Below are 25,889 nucleotides of genomic sequence, written 5' to 3'. Positions count from 1 at the left end.
GAATTAATTTAATTCACAAAATCTAAAAAAAGGGATTTATATAAGTGGGCTACATGTAGAATCTCAGCTATCCATGTGGTTTGATCAACTTAACCTTGGACGTAGACCTATAGGCCTGTGTCCAAGTTTTGTCGGTGTAAATACTTTGCGCTGGTTATAACCAGAGCCACACAATTCTCAGAAATTCAATTTTTTGGATTAGGTGTGTTATAAAGGTATAGCGTGGCAAAAAGAATTGGATCACAGAGAATTCTATATCCTGCCGTGGAAAGATCCTGACAGCCGTGATGTTTACAACATTTCCTTGAACATCTTACAATGACTATTACACAGAAGGAGTAATTAATCTGAAATCTTCACTCCCTCTTGTGGAAACACAAGGACAATGGTCATCAGTTCGGTAAAGTATATGTCCCCCCAAAAAACTGGCAACACCATTTTACAGGTATCCAATTGGATATAGGTGAAAACACTTCACAGGTATTTCGATCTAGGCCTACGAGTATCAGATATGTAATCTTCAAAGAGCTATAAAGCCAGCTTTGTTCACGTGAGCGAGGAAACTATTAGCCAAAAAATTGGCTGTTTTAATATTGGATAAGGTCTAGTTCACAGCCGAGAAGATATCTGTAATAAAATATGTATTTCGGAACACAGCCTTCCACGGGCTTTCTTGACGGAACGAAAATACGAGAAAACACTTTCGTGTCATAGCCAAAAAGTCATGTAAATTACATTCTATGATGGTTTTGTGGTTTTCTGGACAATTTTTATCTCATTCCGTGGTGTATACGAGTGGTAATTCCATAATATTTCGTTTTCTGAGCCTTACTCACAAATGTGTAGCTACTGTTTTTGCAGGCGACACATGTGCACATGTGGTTGACATTTAGGTGGTAAAAAAAAATAAGCGTCAATTTCTTGTCATTTTAAAAGCATCTGGCACTTCATATTTCTACTTCACTCAACAGTGAGCTTTCAAAACAACATCTTTGTCCACCATTGTGAGCTGAGCTGTTCTATACATTTCGAATACCTCAATAACATTGTGATATATTTTTACATGATGTCAGATTCTCAACAGACATCAGTGTCGTCCAGGCTAAGCATGACAGTGGTCTTCGATCGGAACCTTTCTGAACAGTTTTGGCCTCACCGGAGCACAGTCAGACTGACTCCCAATTCTGTTCCTACCTCTCTGTGGCGTCCAGTCCACCACAATGACCATCAGCTTGACTGCCAAGTCTTTGACCAGGTCACGGATCAACTCGCCAATATACCAGGAGTAGAGCCTCCACTTAGGGTACAATCCAAATGTTGCCAGATCCTGATTGGACGTCCGTAAACGGGTGAAGTAGTTCCCAAGCCACTCTAACAGTCGCTGGATCTGTGAAGGAAGATTAGAGATAAAAAGACTACTGGCGAGATGTGGCATCGTTTCAATTTACCTCAAGTAGGGCTTTATTTTAACTGTTCATGTAAGCAGCAGCTCAACACTCCCCACCCACCCTCTCACATTGCTTCAACAGAACTGTTTATAAAACATGCAGTGATGTCAAATGCAATTTTAATATTAGATGTCTTTCAGTGATCCAGATTACTCAAAATGTCCTGAGGGAGACCCATTTCTATACATCTGATCAATACACAACTGGTAATACTATAAAGCTGTCCCTTATACTTCTGAATTTCTAGTTTAATCCAATTAAACCTCAGCCTAATCCTTGAAAAGTGCTAGGCAAACACAAATAATCTCCTAATCTAAGTGGGCCTTAAAAACCAGGTGAAATGTTTATATTTTTGCCCATATTGCATGTATTTATTACTGGATTGTAACATAACCTCATTAATGCCAGCTTCTAATCAGCTCCACGTCTGACATACCTGTGTGATAGAAAGTAAGGACTTGTGGTCAATCTGCACTGGAAGACGCTGCTCACTCAGGGGTGATAACTCCAAACTACTACCCTCAGATTTCTTGCCTAGACATACTTCACAAAAAGCCTCCCAACAGCTGGGGCTAAGTGACTCGGTGGTAGATCCTGAAACATGCCATTCAGTGCTACATGTACAGAAAACAGCTAGAAAGACACATTTTGTTTAAGATGACATCAGAGAATATCTCTCTTCCCATTATACACCAAGCAAAGAGGAGTGTGCGGATGAACCTAAACAACATTCGGTAGAACAACTGTTCTAGCTTCAACATTTTCACAACTGACATAATTCCTTTCACAACTGACATAATTCTGCATGTATTCTTTTTACTTGACAACCATTTAATAAATGACTTGCTGGCTGAGCATGTTTCTTGTACTTACTTGATTGATGTTTTGTGCCGTACCCAAGAATATTTCACTTATACGATGACTGGAGGGAGGAAAATGAGCATGGCCTGAGGGAAAACCCACGACCTACCGAAGGTTGCTGTAAGACTTTCTCACATACGGCCAAAAAGGCAGCCAGCATGAGCTGATCTCGCAGCGACAGCAGTGGTGAGCATGTTTATAAATATGTTATTACTAAAGCAAAGCTAGTTTGCAGCATCATGAAATTTGTAATAGAGTAAACAAGAAGTCTTAATGTTAGTTTACCTTCTAAAAGATGGGTCAGAGTCTCTTCCAGGTACTCAGGAAATCTGTATTTTAACACAATTTGCAGATGACAACAGTACAGCTGAAACAGAAAGGTAAGTTTTATTATCATCTTGGTCATTCTGTATATACACCCTTCCATACCTAAGTACAAAGGTGTAAAGTGTACATACTGAAAACTACAACTTCCCTTCCAGAGCTTTCAGAAAATTCAAATTGAAAAAAAAGGAAAAACGATTAATCACAACAATAATTCTTTAATAAAAACTTCTGATGTGACTATATAATGTCACCTTTATTCAACAGCTACAGTTTTTTTTACATGCTAATTAAAAAAACATAAATAATGATGCATGTCCTTAGTAAAATAAAACATAAATTTACCTCCAGCATCATACTAAATTTTGTGTTTGGCTTTGATCCACATCTACAAAGGGCTGCGCTGAGGATCTTTAAGTACTGTGATACTTCCCCATGGGACGGTTTTGACCCTTCCAACCAAGATGCAACTTCAAACTGAGAAAAAATGTTGAGTATGTTACCTGTAAAGTACTTACTTTACATTACACATACATACATACATATTTCTTTTAGCACACATATTAGTGGAAAACATCTGTCAGTCATTTATCTAAACCACAGTAATTCTAATACTCAAATTTCTGCTCTTAGGTTGAAAGATTCATTAATGAACCCTTTCCTCTCTGAGGTCATATGTTCAAAAGATACGCATTGTTCTCCTTACCTTAGAGAGGAATGTGAAAGCCATCTCATGTTGTTGATCAAGGGGAACCTTGCTTACTTGCTCATACATATTTACGAAGTACTGTGGGCTGTGATTGGGTAAGAAATGTGGTGACAGGAGGCCAGCGAGGGTGGGGTTGCTCAATGCAAACTCCAACAGGGTGTACACTTGATCATGATTATACCGGATAAACTCCTGCCAAATCAATGTTAGGCAAAAATATAACTCCAATATTGTTCATGGGTTCTTAAGAACATTTCTTTGCTAAGAACATTTTGTTTGGATGAAATTAACAATAATAGAAGTGAAGCATTTGCATAGGTACCTTTAAACAATTCTGAATCATAACATTAATAAAACCTGAGGTATTCACACAGTATCTGAGTTTTAATTAACTGGAAACATCTATTTACCTGTCCCAATACCTCTATACAGGAGGAGAAGAACTGGCGTGTAGGTGGGTAAAAGTTTGTCTCGTCATTAATCATGCTGGCCATGTGGTAGAAGAGCGTGGAGGCGATATGCTGGAGATTTGTCACCCTCTGCTGGTCGGTGCATGTCTGACATAGCTTCACCAACATTCTGCAAAAGGATGCACAGGTACAAACGGACTAATTCCTAGTCACAGTATTTCACCTAGAGTTTAGCATTTTTCAAGTGACATATTTTGCTTTACTCTGATTTATTCATCCACACAATAGGGCCACTTCTGAGTTTTTTGTGAAGTAAGATTAATCTTTTATCTGAAAAACTTCAGTGTTCAAATGTATCATTTTAAAGTGAACATCAATTCAGCCATTAAATCTGAATTAAGTAATAAAGTAATATTCCAGAAATGTTCTAAAAATATTTTAAATTTCTACACTGCTAACCAACAAAATGAATAGCGAACAATTGTCAGTACCTTGCCAGTCATTTGGTGACGTCATTTTGCCATGTTATACCTATCTAGAGTGATGTCACAAAACCTAGGAGCTCTCCAGCACAATCAGTATTAAACAACGTGACAAGGAGAAAATACAAACAAAACGCCTGATCCCCAAAGAATATCAACTTTCCGTGTTCAAAGGGTCAATGATTCTTTTAGTTTGGCGCTCGGTCAGGGCGATGTTTGTGGACACAAGCATCATGCTTTAGTGGGTCCAGCTCGTCCATGTCCTGCATGGGTGTATGTATTTGGCCTAGCTTGCTGTACGGACTTCGGGTAATTTAGTGAATATAGCAGGACCTTCTGATTCACCCTTTCATTCAGATTTTAAGAAGATATTTTTGTAATGAATCTGACTGCTGAAGAAAAATAATGCTAAATAAATCACAATATTTTCCTTCAAGCAACGACTCTCCAGAGGCGGTTTTCTTGCCAGCTCACCCTGACAAGTTACTACAGTATCCTGCCCAACATGTATGCATTGTAACACGGCAGCCATTCTCAGTTCCCTGCTCATAAATGTGAGGTCCAAAATGCATCAGTTTAACACTTTAACTAACGCCAACATCCAATTTATTGCATTGTTATCTATCTATACACTATAGAAACCATACTGACAATCGAGAGATAATAGGTTTTTTGGCGTGACAGCCAATTATCATGTTACGCTTTCAGCACTAGTGAATGGCCAAGGTCATAAGGGCTTCTATAACATGGCTACTCGGAGTGAATTGTTCGTCAGTGCCATATTCCCAATGCTGAACTTCATCTCCTCGGTTTTCAAACCAATATTTTTCTCTCATAACTGTGTCCAATATCCATTTTTCTATGTATACAGACTTTATGTTCACTTTAAGGCCTTTATGTTACTCTACAAGTCCAGTTTTTTCACTTCAAACTATAGATGAAATACAGTATTCCTCTTTGAATAATGCAGTGGCATGAATTCTTGAATACACCTGTTTCATATCACAAATACAAGAATCAGTTTCACTATTATTATGTTCAGATATGCAAAAGCAGTCATTAAGCCAACAGACTACATATTTATGACAATTTCAGCTGTTTACTGTAAATTACAACACAGATCTAAGTTTACCTTATGAGCCCAGTATTCAGACTTACACAATGACGTTTTCAACATGGACAGCAGCCATACAGATGTTAGGTGGGGAAGGGAGGAGTGCCTCAATCATAACCTGCTTAAACTCAGCACGGTTCTCATCAATCCGTCTTTGAACCATCTCATTTCTTGTCTTCTCCTGTATCTGTTAAAGTTCAGTGTTAAACAGGTTTTTGAAATGTTTTCTTACGATATGGCGACTGAAAAAGTAAATTTCTGTATCCTTACTAACTATTTAAACAGTATTCAAAAACACTAATTTGCTGAATGACACATGCAAAGGTTAAAATACGTAACTTACCTCAGCCTGTGCAACAGCAGCACGTTTACATTTGTGGGTGGGATTGAAAGTCTTCTTGCATTCAACTGTCAGTGTCACCTGTAAGCCATACAATACTGAAGTTTGTACAAAATGTGACGTTAATCCCTCCATAAGATCAGAATAAAATACCCCAACCCTAATTCCTCAACCATTTCATATATGAAAGACCAACTTTCAGTGCAATTTATGGACATTTTTGGTTTAAGTTTGGAGACAAAACTACATTGGTTGGATTGGCCTGTTTCAAGGCATGAAATAAAGTGAAATTTTATCAGTCAACACTAAATAATTCCTTCAGAATATGCTTAAATAAACACCCTACAAACATAAGAAATGATTGGAGAATTACAGTAACATGATTGGACTAAATTCTTCAAAGTTACTGATATGTGCCAAATGTGGTGAATTTATCACATCCTGTGAGTGGTGTACAGAAAATTGGCCAATGTTTGACAAAAGATTTGAATACAATTCACCTTTCATTAACAAAAGTTAACTGGACAAGGGCAAGGACTCTTAAAGGTAACTGACATTCTGTAAGATGATCTCCACAGTAACAAACAGCGTGAGTGAAGAAAATGGTCCTTCCAACGTGATGCATAGGAAAATGCCTGTTTCTGAATCGCTGTCAGCGATCTTGTATCTGTTGGATTTGTACAATTTTCAGCTTTCCCGATAGTCCGAGTATTTCTGCAGAGCTTTTGTGACATCATTTGGCACAACTAGGCCTTACTGGTCGCTTGAGAAGTGGCAAAAAGTGACCTTTCCCCAATGCTTTAAGATTTAGCGGCCATTTTGTTTTAGACATGAAAGGGTGGTCACATGATCCCCAACTTCTGACCCATTTTACAGAATACGTCAATCTGCTGATTTTACAATGTTCCTCTCTGAATGGAATGACAACCCCGTCATTACAAATACATTTCTCTTTTTCTCAGTGAGAGGTTTCTCTCTTTCACAGAATTTACCTGTCTTCTTTGATTATAGTATTCCTCAGGAAGAAGCTCCAGATAATTCACATCTAAGGCCATGTGTTTTGACATTCGGCTCATAAACACTCTTACAAGTAAAGAAAAACAACACTCAAGTTGAGCAACAGTTATCAACCTTTAGAAACACATAAGTATATAAAATGAATCAACACGTAAATTATCATCTCTAAAACCAATTATTTATCAACTCTATTCAAAATGTTGTAAAAACCATGTGAAAAACATGGTTTTTGGAAGACTTAGTAAAATACAAAAATACGGCAGTGGAGTAGTAGTAGTATTTCACCTAAATTTCGGTGTGTAAAAGTGCCCTGTGAAATGCACTTAAAGGCCTTAAATGATACTTTAGATCATTAAGTCATGACACTTTACACAAAACTCTTTATAGGTTGCCGTATAAGGTTGAGGAGTCAATCAGAATCAAGCAACACCTGTCTCACCTGAAAAATATTAAACTTTAGGTGAAGTACAGTATTAGTTTTGGTCATAATAAAATACATCAGGAATGACCAGCTAAACGTGCAGCCCTTACTTGGAGTAATCCTTGAGAACATTGATGTCAGCATTGAGGATATACAGAATGGCTTGCTTGTCTTCAAGCACCTGCACACTGACATCGGGGACAGGGGCTTTCAGCTGAGCAACCGGGGGTGGTGGATCTGGAATGTCATGTCCCGTTAACCGCTGCAAAATCTGCTCTGTAGCTGTAGCAAAAACCAGATAACACTATATTTTATATGAACATCAACATAACTGTGTTCAAATAAGCATTACCAAACCACAATGGTCACAAAAATCTTTCCGTTTAAGCTCTTACTGTATTTTTTTATTTGCTTTTGTCTAAATAGGAAAAGCTATATAGGAAAAAGACAAGTAGTTCAACTGCTAGTATCTATGGCACTACGAAAGGAGCATGCAAAATGCGAAAAGACTATTTCTTATCAATTGTAAACAAATACAGACAATTTTTTTGCTTCTAGATGCAGAAAAATATGTTAAATAAATATCATAGAGATTATTTTTTTTCTACAAGCAAAAGTTTTTTATTATGCATATCCATTTTCTGGATTAACAGGTATCAATTATGGAGGAACAGAAACCTGGATATTTGTACCTGTCTGAGGAGGGTGGTCAATGTTGATGTGAGGTAGCTTGTGGTAACTACAGCGTAAACCACTTCTCTTCACCCACTCACTAACCATCTGGCTCAGCTCATACTCTGCCTTATCCATGTCCACATAATCCATCCATGGATCCTACACAAGCCCAGAACACGGAATTTCATAGTTAAGCAAGTCAAACAGATGTTACTGGACTAGGAAAATATTTTTTTCATCCTTTACCTTAACAGGTAATTCACCATAACCAGATTGGTAGCTAATACTTTATTCATATGTATACTGAAACATTTACAGAAAAAAATTACCTTAAGATATATCAGGATAAAAGATGATCATCACAACAATTATTGTGTTCATCTGAATAATGTGTGTGTGTTTTTTTTTAGAATGAAATGTGTTGGATGCTTATCAGATGGAAGGGAAATCATATTAAAAAACAAGGGTTGATAGGAGCATGAACACATAGTCTATTCGGCTTTGATTATATATGCTAGTAACGCATACTCATGACACGAACATACTTTGTCAGCCAAAGAAACAGGAATACTGGAGTGTGAAAAAATGAAGAATAATTCGATCCTGGCATCATCAGAACAATACAGAGAGCATCTCCAGCATTTTCCAACTTATATGCACGCTTTCAAAGCCAACTGGAAAAAAGCTTTCTAAAAATACAGCATTGAGATCAAATATGAATCCAAAACAACAGATTGATATAGACTGGTTAACGCAAAAAAAAAAGAAAATTCAGAGAATTCTGGTAGTTTGCCTGATACACCAGTTTGTAAAGCTACATATTAATGTTCAAGTCATGTGATACACATTCAAATATTGACCTCTAAACCCAAAAAGTAGAATGATTGACACTTTCATACATAGATATTATCTTCTAATTATATGGTCCTAAGATCTGGCCATTAAATCAACAAGAAAGATCAAAATTATATTACTGTCACAACTATGACTGTTTATCGCACGCACAAGGATTGCAGAGCAGTGACCTCATACGACATGTAGTTGTAATCATTGTGGTGGTAAAAAACACTTTGGGAGTTAGTGCACAACTTTACCGCAGAGGTCTTTGATATGCAAATCACTAACTGCATTTGGCCTTCCATGTACTACAGGAGGTAGCTACAGTCCAGTGAATAGCTGAGCAAAATGTTGAGCTATGAGGTAAAAGACATCCTTTTGTCTTTTGCAGTGATTTGCATATCAAAGATATGCAAATCACTGCCAATGTTTGGTTATCTGTGTACTATGGGTAGCAAATGCAACCCAATGACTGGCCAAAAACTTTAACCAAACTGGACAATGACAGTGCCACTGACAGCATCTGATCTCCTCTGACAATATTTCTCCTTACTTTACAGTGAGCTAAAAAATGAGCACTCATCTCATATGCACAACTACCTATGTGGCAATCAGTTAATGTCTCCTTGATGATTATAAAATGCTCCTACATGTAGTAGCCATTAAACTCATCCATATTCCCTGAATGAAAAGTAATAGCTGGATTCTGTCACCACAAGGTAACCACTACGCTCTATGTGTTACCCATATTGTATGGGTAAAAAACAAAATATTAAGTACAGGTATCTATATACATACCACTTGATTATGGAAAATCCTCTGAAGACGGCTGGCCTCATACTGTGGTGGGAGGGATGGCAGGTACAATGAAGCATCATGCAGGCGGGGCTCATCCATCCACAGCAGAAAGGTGCGATACAGGCTTGCCAGTCGGTGGTGAAAGTTGCAATTGGGGACGTATGTTGTCTCTTCAAGCCTGTCACCAAACTCCTCTAAATCGCTGTCAGGGTCCTCAGTTTCCCCTGTTGAAAAAAAAAAACCCTAATTCAGAGACTGTATAGGAACAGCCTACTCTAAATATACAAACATTGTGCATGAGCAAGACAGTCTTCAAAAATTGATCTAATTATACTGCTCCTAAATTTTTATCAAATCAGATAATATCTGAAGCAATCTGCACAGATATCAATCGTGACTGACAGGCAAAAATTAATACCCTCAATAAGGAATAAAACGAAACTGACGTTTGAAAATATTTGAGTTCAGTTCAGTCTATGGATAGAGAGTGTAACAAAACACCACAGCAATGAAAAATTTATCTAAGACACAGTAAGCAAATTAACTGTGTTTATTATGACCTAAATCTCAAAACCTCCCAATGATGATTCATACCTGTGTTGCTGAATGACCTTGACCTCTCTTCAGCTTCTGGAACAATCTTCAAATGGTACTCTGATGCTTCTGACAGTTTCTTCTTCATTTTCTTCATCATTGTCACATTTCCTGAGCTCTCAAAAAACTTTTCACCAATACTGGCTCTTTGTGGCATCCTGAAAAGAGAACCAACAGCAACACATTCAAAATCAGCATGAATAGGGAGAGCAGATCACCTCAATTCTTTATGTCTGCTATATTCATAATAACCAGGGAATGATTCCACAAGGCAATCTTTATCGTACCCAAAAATACAAAACCTCAATTACAAACTAGACCTGAAGCCATAATTTTGACAACTTGTCTGAAGTAATATTTATTTAAGTGCACCAATTTATGTGACAACACATTTCCAGTATTAAAAAAAAAAAACGAAATTAAAAACACATTTTAAAGATATACTGATTGCGATCAAAAATGGCTTTTCAGAACAATTAGGCCAATGAGAAGTAGTTTATGCAACACATTTTGTTCTCTACTTCTTACCCAGCTTCTGCGGTCAGTCTGCCGAGATAGAGGACAAAGAATCTCTGCCAGAAGACTGGTAACAGTGGGTGGTCAATGGGCATGTCCAGCGCCTGCTGACCCCAGCGATAGATGTTCAGACGATGGATAGCAGGTGCAGCTGACAATTTGAGACGTGTTGCTGCTTTCTGATGGACAAAAACAAGGCAAATACTCTCTTAATGACAGGAAAAATTAAACATTAAATTGTATTAAACATACTGGTTTTATGTACACTGCTCTTGTGTTCAGTCAATAAATGTTTGATTACTTTTTAGCATCACAAAGTCAACATGCAACACTTTAATGTTTTTCAACACATTTATATTTACAAGACTTCCCATCAATGAAAAAATTGTTTTCCAGGGACTTTTAGAAATGTAATACCTCTAACACTTTCAAGAACCATTCATTTTATGTACAATCCAATGGCACCATTTGGTAGCTCATTTTTTTCATCGGTTCATTTTCAATATGATATTTAACAATTCAAGGACTTTTAATGACCAAATTCACGATTGCTCAAGTACTCTGGGCTCAATCCATCTCTTTTATAATGAAAGGAACTAAGGATGTTTGGTGAGTTTACCTTTAAGGCAAGGTCAACATTGACTCCAGGATCAGATATCAGCTCGTGCTGAATTGTCTTCCACAACTTAGAGTTCTGCTCAAACACTGCCTCCGTCTCCAGGACAACATAGGCCAACCAACCAAACTCAGAGGATGAACGATCTATAAAGGAAGGCAGTGTGCTGCTCGATGCAATCCAGTTTACGAAAGAAGTTACAACTCCGTGGCCTCCATGATCCTTCAGATGAGCCTTGCATAAACAGAAATTAGTTTCAGTGAGTTACATCACAGTCACTTTAAGGGTTGTTGAAAAAGTTGGGTTACTTTCTCTTTGGAAATCACTGGAGCTGACTTGCAAATACACTTCCAAAAAATCTTGAAATTCCATCTCAGAAGCCCTTCCATGTTAGAACATACAAGGATGATTGGGCCACACACTTTGAACAGCAGAGCTATGGAGAGATTATATATAAACCTGAAAACTCAAAGGGCCCACCTGAAATCTGTCCTTGAAAATGTCCTTCACACCCTCTATGCCACCTTTCTGTGAGAATGCAGCCTTGATCAGGTTGTCCAGTAAAAAGCAGCAGTTTCTAGAGCACAAAAGGACAAAGCAAAATTATCGATTCAACAATAACACACTTCAACTAAAAATTACCCCATGAAATAAAATGCATTTATTTTATCCAATTAAATGTTCATTTCACCACTTTCACAAATGTCATAGTCAGCCATGTGCTTTTTATACAGCTCTCTTAATTTAACAAATGCAATAACATCATGATTATACCGTGCTATTCTTTTATAAATAATAAACTCAGGCACATGTAATTATCCATCAGAATCATTTACCTGTCTTGATACCACCTGGGAACTTGAGTAAGAAGGGTCACCCAGAAGACAACCACAACAGAGCCCCCTACACCAACCGGGGAGGCACCCCGGTGAACTTGAGTCTAAAATAGGATAAAGGCAGTATGTAAGAAAAAAAGAACCCGGCTAAAAAGCAGTTAGGAACAAAGATATCTTTAAAGATGTACATGTGTAACAACGATTCACTAGATGTGATAATTCATATAGCATTCTGGGTGATTGTGTGTCAAATATACAACGTTTTTCTGACCACATCTTTGCTACACTCTCAGACAGGAAATTGTGGAAAAGGAGACCCAACCAAGCACGTACAAGAACAACCATGCATAAGAATAACTTACCTATACAATTAATAATTTAGAGACATACCTGTATCATGTCAGCGAATAGTTTGATTGTCTCCCCTGGAAACATGTTGACAATCATACTCTTTGCGAACTTCATGTATGTGTCATCAGCAGCAATGGCTTGGCGGATAATCTTCATGAACCTAAAACACAGAGGTCCCATGAACAAATTATTCCTAGTCAGTGGGAATTTTATTCTGCCATATTTTCATACTCTGATTATTATGACAGACAAGATTTTACTGGAATTTTTAAGGCTAAACAAGTTTTGATTACGTTTTATGACAGTATGTACTTACTTAGAGTCACAATAAAATAAACCTCTCAATTTATTGACTATCCATTCATTTAAGTCTGCTCTATCAAGTATAGGTATGTCAATGTAAGACCATGTAACAGGTGTGTTGCTCTAACCTAATAGAAGGGTGGTCATAACTGTATGTACTCTTCACAACACAATATTACAGTGAACACATTATGGGATGACAGTTTTACTGTTTACTCATCGTGAATTAAAACCAAGATGATCAGTCATCAAGTGTAGAACAATATATTTTTGTGAAACTGGCTCATGCTTTGCCATCATGCCCACCTGTCATTTTCTAGCAGGTACTCTGAGGTTTGGTAGAACATAGGAACAATGTGAGACAGAAGCTTGATAACAGCGTGGTGTTGGTTCTGAGATGACAATGTCATCATTATACCCAAGCCCGCAGACGTGAATTCAGAAACGCTACAACAAATAATACAGGTGTCAACCAGGTCTACACATTACAAAAACTGACACAAAAAAGAACATAAAAACACTCATCACCACCTTAATCCCTGCTCTGATTTGCCTAATGTAGAATAAATGATTTGAATTAAAAAAAAAGTGAAATAACCATCATTTTCTAGTCATATAATCTACAGAAATTAACATCTTAATATTTTAAGATTTATAAGAAAACCAAACTGTTTTGTTTAATGTCTTAAAAGGATTTTATGATATTCAAAACCACGCGGAAGCAGAACAATTTAAACTTTCCATAAAGAGTGAGAAATTATTTTAATCCATATCCATTCTTAACATTTATAAAAACACCAAACTGTTTTTTTTAATATCATAAGATGAATTTTATGAAGTATGTGCAAGCAGAATATTTTAATTTTTCTCTAGACAGTGAGAAATTATATTAATTCATGAGTTCTTTTTAACTCTCAAATTAAAAATAAACAAGTAACAAGCCATGCGATAGTCAGCTCCTCTTCAAAATTATCTCCCTTACTTGTGTCCATACTTAGTCATGGCCAAGGCCACAAAGCAAGCCATGCTGTTTTCTGCCTTGATACTTTTCAGGAGAGGCAGCATGGTCACATCATTCTCCACATCTGGGATTGCTTCCCTTTCCCGTGCTGACTGCGTGTCCAGCAGAAGCACAGGTGAGGGCAAAGACATCTTGTGTAGGTGCAGCCTGAGTGCTAGATCCCAAACCCAGATGCTAAATTGCTGCTCACTGGTCATTTGGTTTCTCACTGCTGATGCAACCTGTAAAATGATTGGCCAATGCTAACCTGTAGTAACTTTAACTGTAATACTTTAGGAGATATATTTATCTTAATGTACAGAAAACACAATCCATGTTCAGATAATTAGTAACACATTAATGCTGTTTCCAGGTTAAATGAGATTTCACATTTATGCACTGTAAAATGTAAACCAACAGCACTGTTATCTTCCCACCTGTTTCATCCCTTGTAAAATAGCATATCCTGCATTCTTGTCTGCGACAAATTTGGCAAAGGCTTGCACCAAGAGCAAGGCTAGCTGTCTGTGTAAATCAACAGGCAGACTCAGTCGATCTTCCTGGAAAAAAAAAAATAGAGTAACATTCTTATTACTTATGCAGACTAAAAAAGACCAAATACTATTTATTTATTGATCTGATTGGTAGTTTATACCTTTCTCAAGAATATGTTACTTCTATGATGGTGGCAATTGTGGGGGAAATCTGCGCAGAACTGGGGAAACCCACGATTTTAGATTAAAGTCTAAAATGATAGTCATCCTTCTGATTTTTTTAGATGTACTCACTCTCCATAAATGTATCAAATTAATATTTTATCCCATCTCCTGTTTATTCAAACGAGATAAAAATGACCAAATGGCAGCAGCATATTTTTAAAACCAGGTATATTTTATGGTAATCACAAACTCACCTGTCTTGTGAAACCCCAATCAAGGTTACTAAGAATGAGACGAGCCAGGTGATTTTGTGGTTGGCTTACATCGGATTCCAGCAACCATACTCCTAGGACATCCATGTCTTCTTTCGTAGGTTGCCACTGGTAAAGTGGCATCTCACGGAATAGGTACAGACACATCTGACAATCAAACAGCACAACCTCTTATCAGCAACACTTTACAGGTACAGATTTAATGGTGTCTCTCAAGAAAACTTTTGAGACTTTCTGCACCTATGATTTTAGATGTAGCATCCAGTGGCAATTGCACAATATAACAAGTAACATTCTAATCCAATAACACTGAGGTTTGCAGGTGTGATTTCAGATGTACATGTAGTGCCCAGTGGTAAATGAATAATATAATAAGTAAAATGCTAATAAAATGATGTTGATGCATGCCTGACTGCACCATTTAATACTTAATCTTCAAGAACAAGAGTGCTGTTGTATGCAGGTGTGGTTATGTTACAGCTAAATATAGTGTCAAAATAAAAATTGTCAGCAACACCAGAAGATATCCAATAATTTTTTTGAAGTTAACTAAAAAGCTTATTTACTCCACCAAGGTAAGTTTAAATCCTAATTATAGGTGTGTTATCCATTCAAGTACATTTTGAGACATAATGTAATCATTTTAATCAACTGACATTTTTAACTGCCTACCAGTTATAAAAAAAACTGGTGTGGAATTTAAATACAAACAATTTTTTTTTTGAGGTGCCAGATATCAGCACAAAACTAAAACTATTGCTGACAAATAATATGATGCAGAATACTGCAAGAGTGTTGAAAGAGTGGAAATAAAAGTGTTACAGTAAAGCTTTCACCGAGTTCTTGGTTGTTAAGACACCATATATTGATTAAATTAATACTAATACTCATATTAAACCAAATCTTACAGTGCCAATTCACATTATTTTCTTTCCGGTTTGAAAAAAAAGCCATCATGACTCATGAGAGAGATATTTTTAATGTTCAAAACTGATGCCACAGTGATTACCTGACAAACATGTGGAAAGCAAGATATAAGAAACAAAAAAATCCCATAATACAAAAATGACTGAACACCCAGTCCCAATATGTTACCACTTTCATATGCTTCTTGAAGAATTTTTCCTAAAGATGCGTGAACAAAAACATTCACAAAAGTATAACAAAATTAACAGAACAAGTATCATGCTTCTGATCATGCTAAGAATATCTACAAATAAAACAAGTTTTGACTGAGAGCAAACATGTACAAATAAATAAACAATAAAGTACAAGCACATGGAGAATGCTGACAAGGTAATACAACGTCTACAAGTTGTTTCCTGAAATTAACACACTACTGAGTGGTTATATGCCGAAGTCAGATGACCCACAGATAACTTGGACACATGCAAATCCATGTACATGTAGGCAGCATAAAGTGTATTGATGATTGGATTGTAAGGCACTGGCAGTATTATTAAAGTACAAGTTGTAGTTATGTGCAAGAACTTTGAACATAAAATGGATTGCTGAACATCATTCAGGGCCAAATACAGCCTCCTAATCGGGGGCTCATTATGGATAAAATGTTTTCAGATATTAAAAGAAAAAAAAATTACTGCCTGATATTTCAAATTATAATCAAAATCACTTATAAATTTTTTGCAAACATTTAAGTTAAATTTATCAGGGCATATTCTCATTAATTTGGGCTTTCTGATATGCCACGGATATTTCCAACAAAAATTCATGGCCAAATTGCACCTTTAACAATACGATAAAGCCTGAACTGAGTGTCAAAACAATTATTTTATTGCACAGTGACAGGCCTCCACATATACCCTTTTAGCTGCCTCATCAACCCAGATTGTAGGAAAACATTGTGCGTTATGTATACAACACAACATGAACCAACAATATACTCTTAATTATGTTCAGAACCAAAAGCATGTTACCTCTGAAACATCATCATCCTGAGGAGTTACATATGTGAAGTGAAAAATTCATCAAAGTGAGAAATCCAATCTATCATCATTCTAAATTCATGGTCTGTACTTTTAATAGCATAGACACAAATTACACATTTATATGACTTTGTATCCACAAAGCAAATTTTACAATGTTTTTTACTCAATATACTTATTTTACTCCTTGAGCTTATATTCATCTTCTGAGGTCCAAACAAGCTAGTTTCACCAAAATTTATTACTGTTAAGTATTTGAATGATATCTCGATCTTTTTACAATCCAGTTTTACTAAAGGATGTTACTATATGAGTAATATTCACCAATAAAAACAAATCAGGCACTCACCATTCCAGTTTCCTCCAAGACGTCCTTCAGTCTCTGGATAATGATTGAGATGATGAACGGATGAGCTGCAGCCATGGCTGACAATAATTCTCGACCAACTTTTGAGCAGAAATCTCGCGTGTGACTGCTGATGTAAGCGATCTGAAAAGTAAATAATGCTCAAGCTTCACCGCAGAAATGTATATTTCAGCATTAAATTCTGAAAACAAAGACTGTAAATAAATGACAAAACTAAGAATACAATGCACACAATTCCAAATATTCAGATTCTCAACTAGGCGACTTTGAAATTTAAACATTTATTTAAGAGAGATTTTCAAAGAAACACATTCATGACAATACCTTAAAAAAAAAAACTCAAAACATGTTAAAGAATCCAAGGTACCAAATAAATGAATTGTCTAACCTCAAACACTTCCAGAACAATCACTTCTACAAACTGCCTCTCTTCTTCACACCTTGACTGCGCCATGTTGGAGAATGTCGTTAACAGGTAAATGGACTCTGACGTGGGGAGTTGGACCAAGTTGTCTGCAAACTGTGCCATGTTGTCAGGCTCTAAGGTAAGATTATAGACCAATTCACATTACAAAATTACATACTCTCGCACAAACGCTAACTGCAATGATACAATCATTCTAATTTTATTAAGTTCAACATTACTTTGTGCATAGAGTAAGAAAAACTATTTAACATAATTAATGCTTTTATTTTAATCTGCAAATTGTGGATTAACGGTACAATTACTGGCCCTTTCTGATAAAATGATAATTTACTGAATCCTCTCACCTTTCATATACTCCATACATGTTGTCATTACAGGTATCCTATCAAGATCCAACGATGGAGCAGAGCTCTGGTGGAGAATCCATAGCAACCTCCACATGGTTTCCATAGACACACCAATGAATGGCATGTCAGCCATAAACTGCCATGAGCCCAGTCTTTAACAAGACAACGTTCATAAATCTTGTATTTCAAATTAAATACAGAAAATCACCTAAAATTTGCTCCCAATAAGTCATTTTTATAGGAAAATGAATGTCATAAAATGTTATTTATTTATTTATTTGATTGGAATTCTATGCCACATTCATAAATATTTTAATTATACATTCGAGGCCAGCATTATGATAGGAAAAGATCGAGAAGAGCCCGAGGAAAGCCTACAACCATCCACAGGTTGATGCTTAAAATCTAGTTTTCCAGAAGTATATCAGTAGTATAACAAAGCTCAAACCTATTTCTAACTCCCGAAAGCTGGCTAAATGAGTAACTCTGTTATGGACAAAATTTATAGGCTGTTTACAGTATTTTCAACTTTGTTGATGTAACAATAAAGCAAACTGTTTCAACCACAAAAAAAGCTCTGAAAAGGCGAAATTTAAATGCATTGCAGAAAAAAAAATAATAATGTTCACACAAGGCTTACTTTTCAGCTGTTAGAATAGCATGGGTAGCTCGTAGAAAGAACTGGTCAAACTCCAGCTGCAGTCTGTGAATAACCTGAGGACTCAGCTCATGATGGAGGGTTTTGAAATTCTGCCAGTGACATGACACATAGTGCACACTTTGTCTGTAACGATTCATTTATTAAACCACCATAACTACCAATTCCCAAACAATATCACAGAGACAAAAATATGCAAGTTCACGTTTTACCTCAAAGGAATACAAAATTGTCCCTGACTGGATGTTTTGAGAGATAGGCAAATCCAGACTAGGCCTGTACTAAGCTGAATGTTACGTACTGTACATTTATAAGGCTGGAGACATTAACCCAAAAAAACTTATCTCCACTGTCAGCCTTTATTCAGCATCTCTTTGATTGGAAAGAACTATCTGTATGTTCCCAAAAAACCTGACAAACAAGAGAAAAAGAAAAAAAAAGAGAACAAGAGAGAAAAAAATACAGTACAGCAATAAATACCGGTCACAAAAAGACTTATCTGTACGATTATCTGAATAGTGTTTTACGCCACACTCCCTGTCACCTATACGATGATGGCTAGCATTGTATATTAGTATAACTGGGGAAATCCACAATCACCTAAAGGCTTCTGCCAGACCCTCCCAACGAATGACAAGAAGAAGCCAGCATGAGTTGGACTTGAACTAACAGTGACCACATTTGTGAAAGTCACCAAGTCACTGTGCTGCATTAGCATGCTAGCCACTGTTAAAACATAATTAATAAAGAAATAAAAAATAAAGAGCCAGTTCTTTTTAAATATTGTTTTGTGAGCTACGCACCTGATCATTCTGCCAAGCCTCTTGTTGAGTTGCCTGTACCTGGACATACTGAATGTCTGCAGGCCGGCACTCAAGAGGTTAATAAAGCTTGTTGAGAACGCAAACACCTTCATCATGACTGAGTCACTTGTTCGCAACACATCATACGCACTCAAATCTGCAAAACAGTAAAGTGAAACAACAAATTAAACAGCAGGCCCATTTACTGTCATGTCATAATGTACAAAAACTAGGTACATACAAACCAATCCAAAACAAACAAGGGTCAATACAAGTATATGAACATTCAACTTAATTAAACTAAATGTTAATTACTTTGGTGTACTGCATGTATATAGATCAATCAGAAAAAAAAATCAGATCATCAAAAAGACTATACTTGATAATTATTCTACAATTCTGATTTACTTTTATTTTAGATCTCCAATAGACAAATATAGCTAAAATTATTATATAACATGAAGCAATATATGCACCTTGGTGACAAAGAGGGAGCAAAAATTGAATATAAAAATAACTAATGTTACGGAGCTACATGTAATTACACTTACTGGTTTTCTCAGGATCCATCAGAAAAATGTGACGAAATATTGCTGCTGTTGGGAACTGTTTAAGAAGGGCCACAATGTCGTTTTCATGCAGGTATTGCCATGAGTTTTTTGGGTCCTCATCCTGCAAGTAACAGCAGCAGAACTATAGTAGGACAAGCAATGAAACACTTAAAGGACGGTATACATGTATGTCCATGGATTTTTCTCCACCACTATTCCTTTGATCAACTTCACCTGGTGCACTCCTGAGGGCCTAGAAAAGTGCAATGTCAAGCTTTCAATAAACAACAAAAAGCAAATCAGGTAATAAAAATACCATAAATATTATTATTATTAACACTATTACATATAAGTACATCCATGCAGTTTAATACATGATGTGGCACATACTTTCTTTTACCTTTTATGTTCTTACCTTTTCTACAAGCATGTACTTCACTAGTATATGTACTACCATATGTATATGAAAACTGTAGTGAGCAAGTTGTGGCTGAGTTGTTCAATTGCTAGGTATATCATATAGTACATATTTTCTATTTTCTGCAGGTACAGATACATCGTTAAACCCCAAATTACAAAGCAAATTGCGTAATGGCTTTCTCCAGGTTTTCTTAATGGGATAAAGATATACATCATTATATTATACATCTACTTTGACAGAGTGCGGTTGTCAAGAGATAACAATTTCGCCCAAAATTTAACTGTGATGAAAATATGTCTTATAAAAATCATACTTCCGAGTTTCCCATAAAGTCATTCTGTGTACAGCGCTTTACCTCAAGGGCTTACAGAATTGAAAGTGAACAGTTTCTAGTCTTTCATCTTTAGAGAAACCTCAAACTTCAGAAAGAGAAAAATAAGGAACTGTCCTCGTCATTCACAAACACAGCTCATTTGCATCCATTATTTTCTACTTTAAATTAAAAACAACCTTCAAAAAGTGTAAAATCTGACTAACCTCTTCCCCGTCCGAATCCACCAATATCCACATATTCTCCTTGTCCTCGGAATTGGCACTCGCTGCAATGTTCATCTGGCATATAAACTCGGTACGAGCTCTGGAAGCACAAAAGCATACACCTACATCAGACTGATGTTATTTCTGTAAAGCTACATGTAGTTATGTTCTCTGCTCAGTCTAATACGAAGATTCTTTCAGTGAAAGTGCAATACTGTTAAGACAAAATGAAAATAATTGGTTTTTCACACAAAAATCTTTACCAATAAAGTGCTTTTAGAAGTAAACAGCCCTCCTTTTTCCAAGAAAAGCCCACAAAAAAAATTATTAATAGGAAATTAAAATAGAATATATTAACAATGGTGTTTTGTTGATGATTTTTCTTACGCCACAGGAAGCAGAATGGTTGCTAGGATTGTGATGGCGTGATCCAGGATTGGACCTCCAAAGGATGTCTGAAGACTGCACTGAGGGGGAATAACTTGTATCAATTTCCCTGCCCACTTCCCAACTCCAGCTGGGCAGCGTAAAATGTGGTTTAGGATGAACAAGTGATCGCTGAAACTTGCAATCCTTAACAAAGCCGATGTCTGTAAAAATTGAAAACAAAACAATTCAGATTTTAACCAGATCATACACTTCGGGCTTCATTCCTGTAACTATAAGGAAAGGAATATTAAACAGTCACAGTAGAACAATCAAACTTGTTTATTTGTACATGTGACTACCTGGGAAGATACTTCTGTATTAAACCAAGATTAAATACTTTCAGGTACATACTCAAAAATTTAACAACTAAGAAATAAAAAGTATAAAATTCCAAAATATTCTAGCATAATGATGGATATGTATGGAACGCCCCATACCAGTCTCTCAGTCCATGACCGGATATCCTGCATGAAATGCTCATCTTTGATTGGTCGTCTGTGAAACATGAAGAGAATTGAGATACACTCCTTCAGACGATGGATCTGAAGACTGGTGCCTTGATCCTGGATCTCATGTGGCATAGCTAAAACACACAATGCATTTCAGATTGCAAAGATGATAAATCATCATATAACTCATAAGTCAACTATTAAAACATTACATTTTCATGCAATCTTTTTTTTTGCAATACCGGCTCCTTGTGTCCTATTTCATGTATGCAAGCCACACCTGTTGAATTTTCCAAGATTATCAGTTCTGATAACTCACTCTCACAATGGCTTCTCAATCATTTCCAAACTTATTATTTAATCTAATTTATATTGATGGTGATCAGCACAGATCTTGGATTGTAAACATCAGACATATATTATTCATAGAACTTTCTTCTGGTCTTTAGATAAAAGACTTTAAAATGTCCAAACCGTTTCTTCTTCAAATACATGTACACAGATTCTATTTTTTGGAGACAGATATCCACATCATAGTTTCATAGATGTAAACTTATTATGGGTACTAAACAGTGCCCTATCTTACATGATCTCTGTTTTAAATTCAGGAGTTATTTCTCTCTGTCAGTAATAAATCTAAAGTTTTACTGGTGATGTGTTTAATTTTTGAACTTAACATTTGTGTTCACCTGAAGTCTAGTGAATTTGGGTTCCACAAAAAATTAATTAAATGTGTCCAGTGGGATAAATAACTGAGAGTTGTTTGAAAATGTTTTACCTTGAACTGGGGCATTTCGTGGAATGTCCCTAAGAACTGGACATGACATAAACAAATTATGAATGTAGGACTCCACTTGAAACCTGAAACCAGACAAATTAGAACAACTACTTATAATATTGTCTACAACCATACAAATCTGTTCAGGTAAACACTGAATATGAATGTTAATCTGGGAACATTATAAAAACTAATATATATGAAAAATTATATTATTTAAAAAGAAGAAATCAGCTTCAGAATAATTGCTGATACATCATTATTTTAAACACAAGAAACACATCTTCCAACAATATGTACAACTTGATTACTAATATACATGTACTGGTAACTATTAAAAGCACTTTGAGTGCTCTGGAAAAGACCTGACTTCTCAACAGAAGGGGCAACATGTCTCACAACACTTAACAATTAGATCTCAATACACCTGCAATCAGTCCCACCTGGAGAGCTGTGCTGAATAAGCATGGAGGGAGAACTGTTCGTGTAGCTCTGTGCGGATAGCTTGGAGCGCATGTGATATGTTCTGCAATACCTCCTCATTCAGGGAACACTGGCTGTAGGTATGATTGGCTGTGCACTTCACATTATCACCACAGTAACACTGCACAAGAAAAATTTGAATCAATACAGAGAATCGAAAGCAAAAATTCATATACATTCAGTATAAACAGACAAAACAGAAGTGGTTGTTCCCTCAGCTTTATGTTTGAAAAAGAAAGCCATAAGACCAACAAAACACACTAGCATAAGTTAGAATACAATGTACATGTAATACAAACGTGAAATTGAGTTGAGACAGTACATTATGTAAATAATAATAATCCCCATTTATGATGCTCCATGATTTAAGATTTCTTAAAATCAATCAGAATAACAACCAGCATTTACTGACAAAGTCACATGTTTAATACATTACTCCCAATAGAGTGTTACTTTTCTGGAGCCCATCATAACAAATATACCCTACCTTATAGTCTTAAAAATACATACATGCAAACACAACAATTCATTTGAGTTTAGACACACACTGTTCACTGTTCATTAAAAAAAAAAAAAACAAATGTTGATGACGACATACCGGTATGGAAACTCTCTGTTCTGTTGTGTGCCACAGGCTTTCCACCAGGCCATGGTAATTCTTCTGTAGTGATCGAATATCACCTTCTGCATGCAGGAAGTTCATCCTTGCACGGAAGTAATCCATCAAAATCTCGTAAAACTCATGCCTCTCTTTGGATATTTCATTCTGAAATCAGTATTAAATGAATCTGAAATGTTTCATTCCTCTAGTAAGTTTTTTTTTTAGTTAAATAATTATTCATAACAAAATTTAAAGATGTGTTACAGCTTCCTCTGTACAAATATATGCATGTTATATGTCTAGCATATACATCTCTAGTGCTAGGAATTTCTATAACTTGGCATACACATGAGTTTAACTCACTCAACTCACATTGCGCATTGCCTGTAGTACTCAAAACATCAACTGGTGCCAATGTAGCGTGACCAGCTGAGTTGAGTAATGTCTTAGGCTCTTGCGTATGCCAAGTTAAAAGGAATAACAACACAAATGATTCTTTACCTGGATAAATTCTTGCACAAATTTGTCATTCTGGGCCAGTTGTGGGTTGTAATATAGACTCTCCAACTGTTGAATGGTGAGTGGTTTAAAGGGAGATGACTCCACCAGCTCTTTGGTGTAAGTCTGCTCTCTGTAGATCTTCCTGTGTTGCACTTTGGCTTTAGGTGCAGGTGCTTCCACACCTGAGGAAATGAAAGCTTCAGCAGGCTGGGAAGTTACTGTTTGGTCCTTAGGCAGTATGGTTTCAGAGAGCAGGGGCAAGGCAGGAGAAGCTGAAATTGTGTCATTATTTTCAGTAGTTGATACTGAAATATTATGTCTTTCCATATTTGAACATTCTGCGTTTTCCATGACAGGCTCCTGAACACTGTTTGTCATGTCTACATCAGTTTCATTTACCTGACTGGCAGGTTTAACCATCAGCTCCTTGGAAGCAATATCTTTTACCTGGGGTAGAGGACCTGTTTTTTCCCAAACCATCTCACCTGTGACAGTCTCATTACTGATCTCATTGCCCTGTGTCTCACCTGAGACACTGACAAGTGCTGGCTGAGGTCCATCTTCTGCCGCTGTTAAACTACGAGCTGTAATAGCATAATCATGGACCACTTTGCCTAACTCTGTTTGTAGATCTTCAAAAGGGTTCACAGGTAGTTCAGGTAAGACAAGTTTAAGTGGCTCTACAGTTACTTCACTTACATGTTTTTTAACATTATCAGAATGAAACGTCGTAACCAAAGGCTCCAACTGGCTATCTACAAAAGCTTCTGGTTCATCTGAAATCAGTTCAGTTTTTCCAACTGTCTTTTCTACTGATCCTGTTGAGGGAGGTGGTACAGATAATGAAATATTTTTGACACCTGATTCTAAAGCACTCTCTTCATTTACAAGAGGTTTCTCAGTAGTTTTGCCAGAGCCAGACAAATGTTCACTGTCGTGTTGTTCAGGGCTTAGTTCTTTTCCAGCCACTTCTTTTGCTCTATTTTTGAGGTTCCAATAGTCTCTGAAATTCCTGGATCCTTGTACCCTACATCTTTCTGGGTTGAACTTTCCTTGTCTAAAGCATGTGTGACTTGTTCAACATAAGTGATTGTACGTGCAAGACTACGATCTGATACATCAGTCTGAGCAAGCTGCTGGACTGGAGCTCTTGGTGCAGGTTCTTCTGATTTATGCACAGACTCTGTGTTTGTGTCATCACTATGGAGAGGTACATACTGCACATTCTTCTCTTTTTTCTGGACAAAAAACATAAATACATGGTCAGATCATTCTGTCTGCCTGATCAGTCTAAACATTTTATATGAATATAAATGTAAAGCCAACATCCATACATCAAGGCAACATTGGTTGCATAAAATTAGTTTACTCCATGTTTCATGACAGTCCCTTTTAGCAAATCCTCACCATTACTGATACTTTCACCATGTCTATTTTCTCTATGTCTAACCTTTGATGTATTATTTCTAAAGAATTTTTTAAAGAAATATATATATATATATATATATATATATATATATATATATATATTACTAACAGTAATGAAAAATATTTAGATTCTTACGACACACTGACTGGGTCTAACCGTTTGAGTGGGGGGGGGGGGCGCTAGATATACAGATTTAGTTCTAGCTACAGTCATTAGTGATGGATCTGTGGATCAAATGGTCGAGTCTTTTCTGTTGAGAGGTATGGCTAACAGTATAATGCTGTCTGTAAATACAAAATAAAAGACACCAGTAACCTTGATGTACGTCCAGGACTAAGGCAACACTGCCAAAAGGGTAGCAGACAGCAACTAACCCAATCGTGATTTGCAAGATGAAATTTAATTTACAGGCTATAGATAAAGAAGACCGTCTAAATAACTTCAGCCTTGCATAAGTGTGTTTCGATCAGATGTCTTTTTCCTGTGACAATGTCAAATTATTGATACCTTTCCTGACTTTTTCTTTGGTTTTCGCTCCAGCACGGCTTCTGCCATTTTTACGTGTTTACATCACATGAT

General features: G+C 36.5%; 1 protein-coding gene across 1 annotated transcript in view; it reads right to left on the bottom strand.

The window, feature by feature from the left end:
* The window catches only part of LOC135469711 (ectopic P granules protein 5 homolog), a 35,433-nt gene extending 9,544 nt beyond the window's left edge, over positions 1 to 25,889 (bottom strand). Inside the window, exons 1-37 of the mRNA XM_064748274.1 lie at positions 25,818 to 25,889; positions 23,882 to 25,119; positions 23,378 to 23,545; positions 22,740 to 22,900; positions 22,297 to 22,379; positions 21,507 to 21,652; positions 21,028 to 21,230; positions 20,641 to 20,740; positions 19,683 to 19,803; positions 19,132 to 19,288; positions 18,311 to 18,454; positions 17,668 to 17,822; positions 17,285 to 17,436; positions 16,879 to 17,019; positions 16,521 to 16,538; positions 14,566 to 14,730; positions 14,090 to 14,212; positions 13,635 to 13,894; positions 12,959 to 13,099; positions 12,389 to 12,509; positions 11,999 to 12,102; positions 11,643 to 11,739; positions 11,166 to 11,396; positions 10,559 to 10,725; positions 10,031 to 10,188; positions 9,437 to 9,660; positions 7,819 to 7,960; positions 7,237 to 7,408; positions 6,681 to 6,771; positions 5,692 to 5,769; positions 5,393 to 5,535; positions 3,753 to 3,921; positions 3,340 to 3,534; positions 2,979 to 3,110; positions 2,595 to 2,676; positions 1,885 to 2,042; positions 1,195 to 1,387 (exon numbers count right to left, since the gene is read on the bottom strand). Coding sequence (XP_064604344.1) covers positions 1,195 to 1,387; positions 1,885 to 2,042; positions 2,595 to 2,676; positions 2,979 to 3,110; positions 3,340 to 3,534; positions 3,753 to 3,921; positions 5,393 to 5,535; positions 5,692 to 5,769; positions 6,681 to 6,771; positions 7,237 to 7,408; positions 7,819 to 7,960; positions 9,437 to 9,660; positions 10,031 to 10,188; positions 10,559 to 10,725; positions 11,166 to 11,396; positions 11,643 to 11,739; positions 11,999 to 12,102; positions 12,389 to 12,509; positions 12,959 to 13,099; positions 13,635 to 13,894; positions 14,090 to 14,212; positions 14,566 to 14,730; positions 16,521 to 16,538; positions 16,879 to 17,019; positions 17,285 to 17,436; positions 17,668 to 17,822; positions 18,311 to 18,454; positions 19,132 to 19,288; positions 19,683 to 19,803; positions 20,641 to 20,740; positions 21,028 to 21,230; positions 21,507 to 21,652; positions 22,297 to 22,379; positions 22,740 to 22,900; positions 23,378 to 23,545; positions 23,882 to 24,361 — 5,575 coding nt within the window. The 5' untranslated portion in view covers positions 24,362 to 25,119; positions 25,818 to 25,889. The remainder of the gene's footprint in view (positions 1 to 1,194; positions 1,388 to 1,884; positions 2,043 to 2,594; positions 2,677 to 2,978; positions 3,111 to 3,339; positions 3,535 to 3,752; positions 3,922 to 5,392; positions 5,536 to 5,691; positions 5,770 to 6,680; positions 6,772 to 7,236; positions 7,409 to 7,818; positions 7,961 to 9,436; positions 9,661 to 10,030; positions 10,189 to 10,558; positions 10,726 to 11,165; positions 11,397 to 11,642; positions 11,740 to 11,998; positions 12,103 to 12,388; positions 12,510 to 12,958; positions 13,100 to 13,634; positions 13,895 to 14,089; positions 14,213 to 14,565; positions 14,731 to 16,520; positions 16,539 to 16,878; positions 17,020 to 17,284; positions 17,437 to 17,667; positions 17,823 to 18,310; positions 18,455 to 19,131; positions 19,289 to 19,682; positions 19,804 to 20,640; positions 20,741 to 21,027; positions 21,231 to 21,506; positions 21,653 to 22,296; positions 22,380 to 22,739; positions 22,901 to 23,377; positions 23,546 to 23,881; positions 25,120 to 25,817) is intronic.

The sequence above is a fragment of the Liolophura sinensis genome, chromosome 7 (genome assembly GCF_032854445.1).
Source record: "Liolophura sinensis isolate JHLJ2023 chromosome 7, CUHK_Ljap_v2, whole genome shotgun sequence".
NCBI classification, from domain to species: domain Eukaryota; kingdom Metazoa; phylum Mollusca; class Polyplacophora; order Chitonida; family Chitonidae; genus Liolophura; species Liolophura sinensis.
Note: the sequence above shows the minus strand (reverse complement) of the source record. Positions and strands in the feature narration are given on the sequence as shown.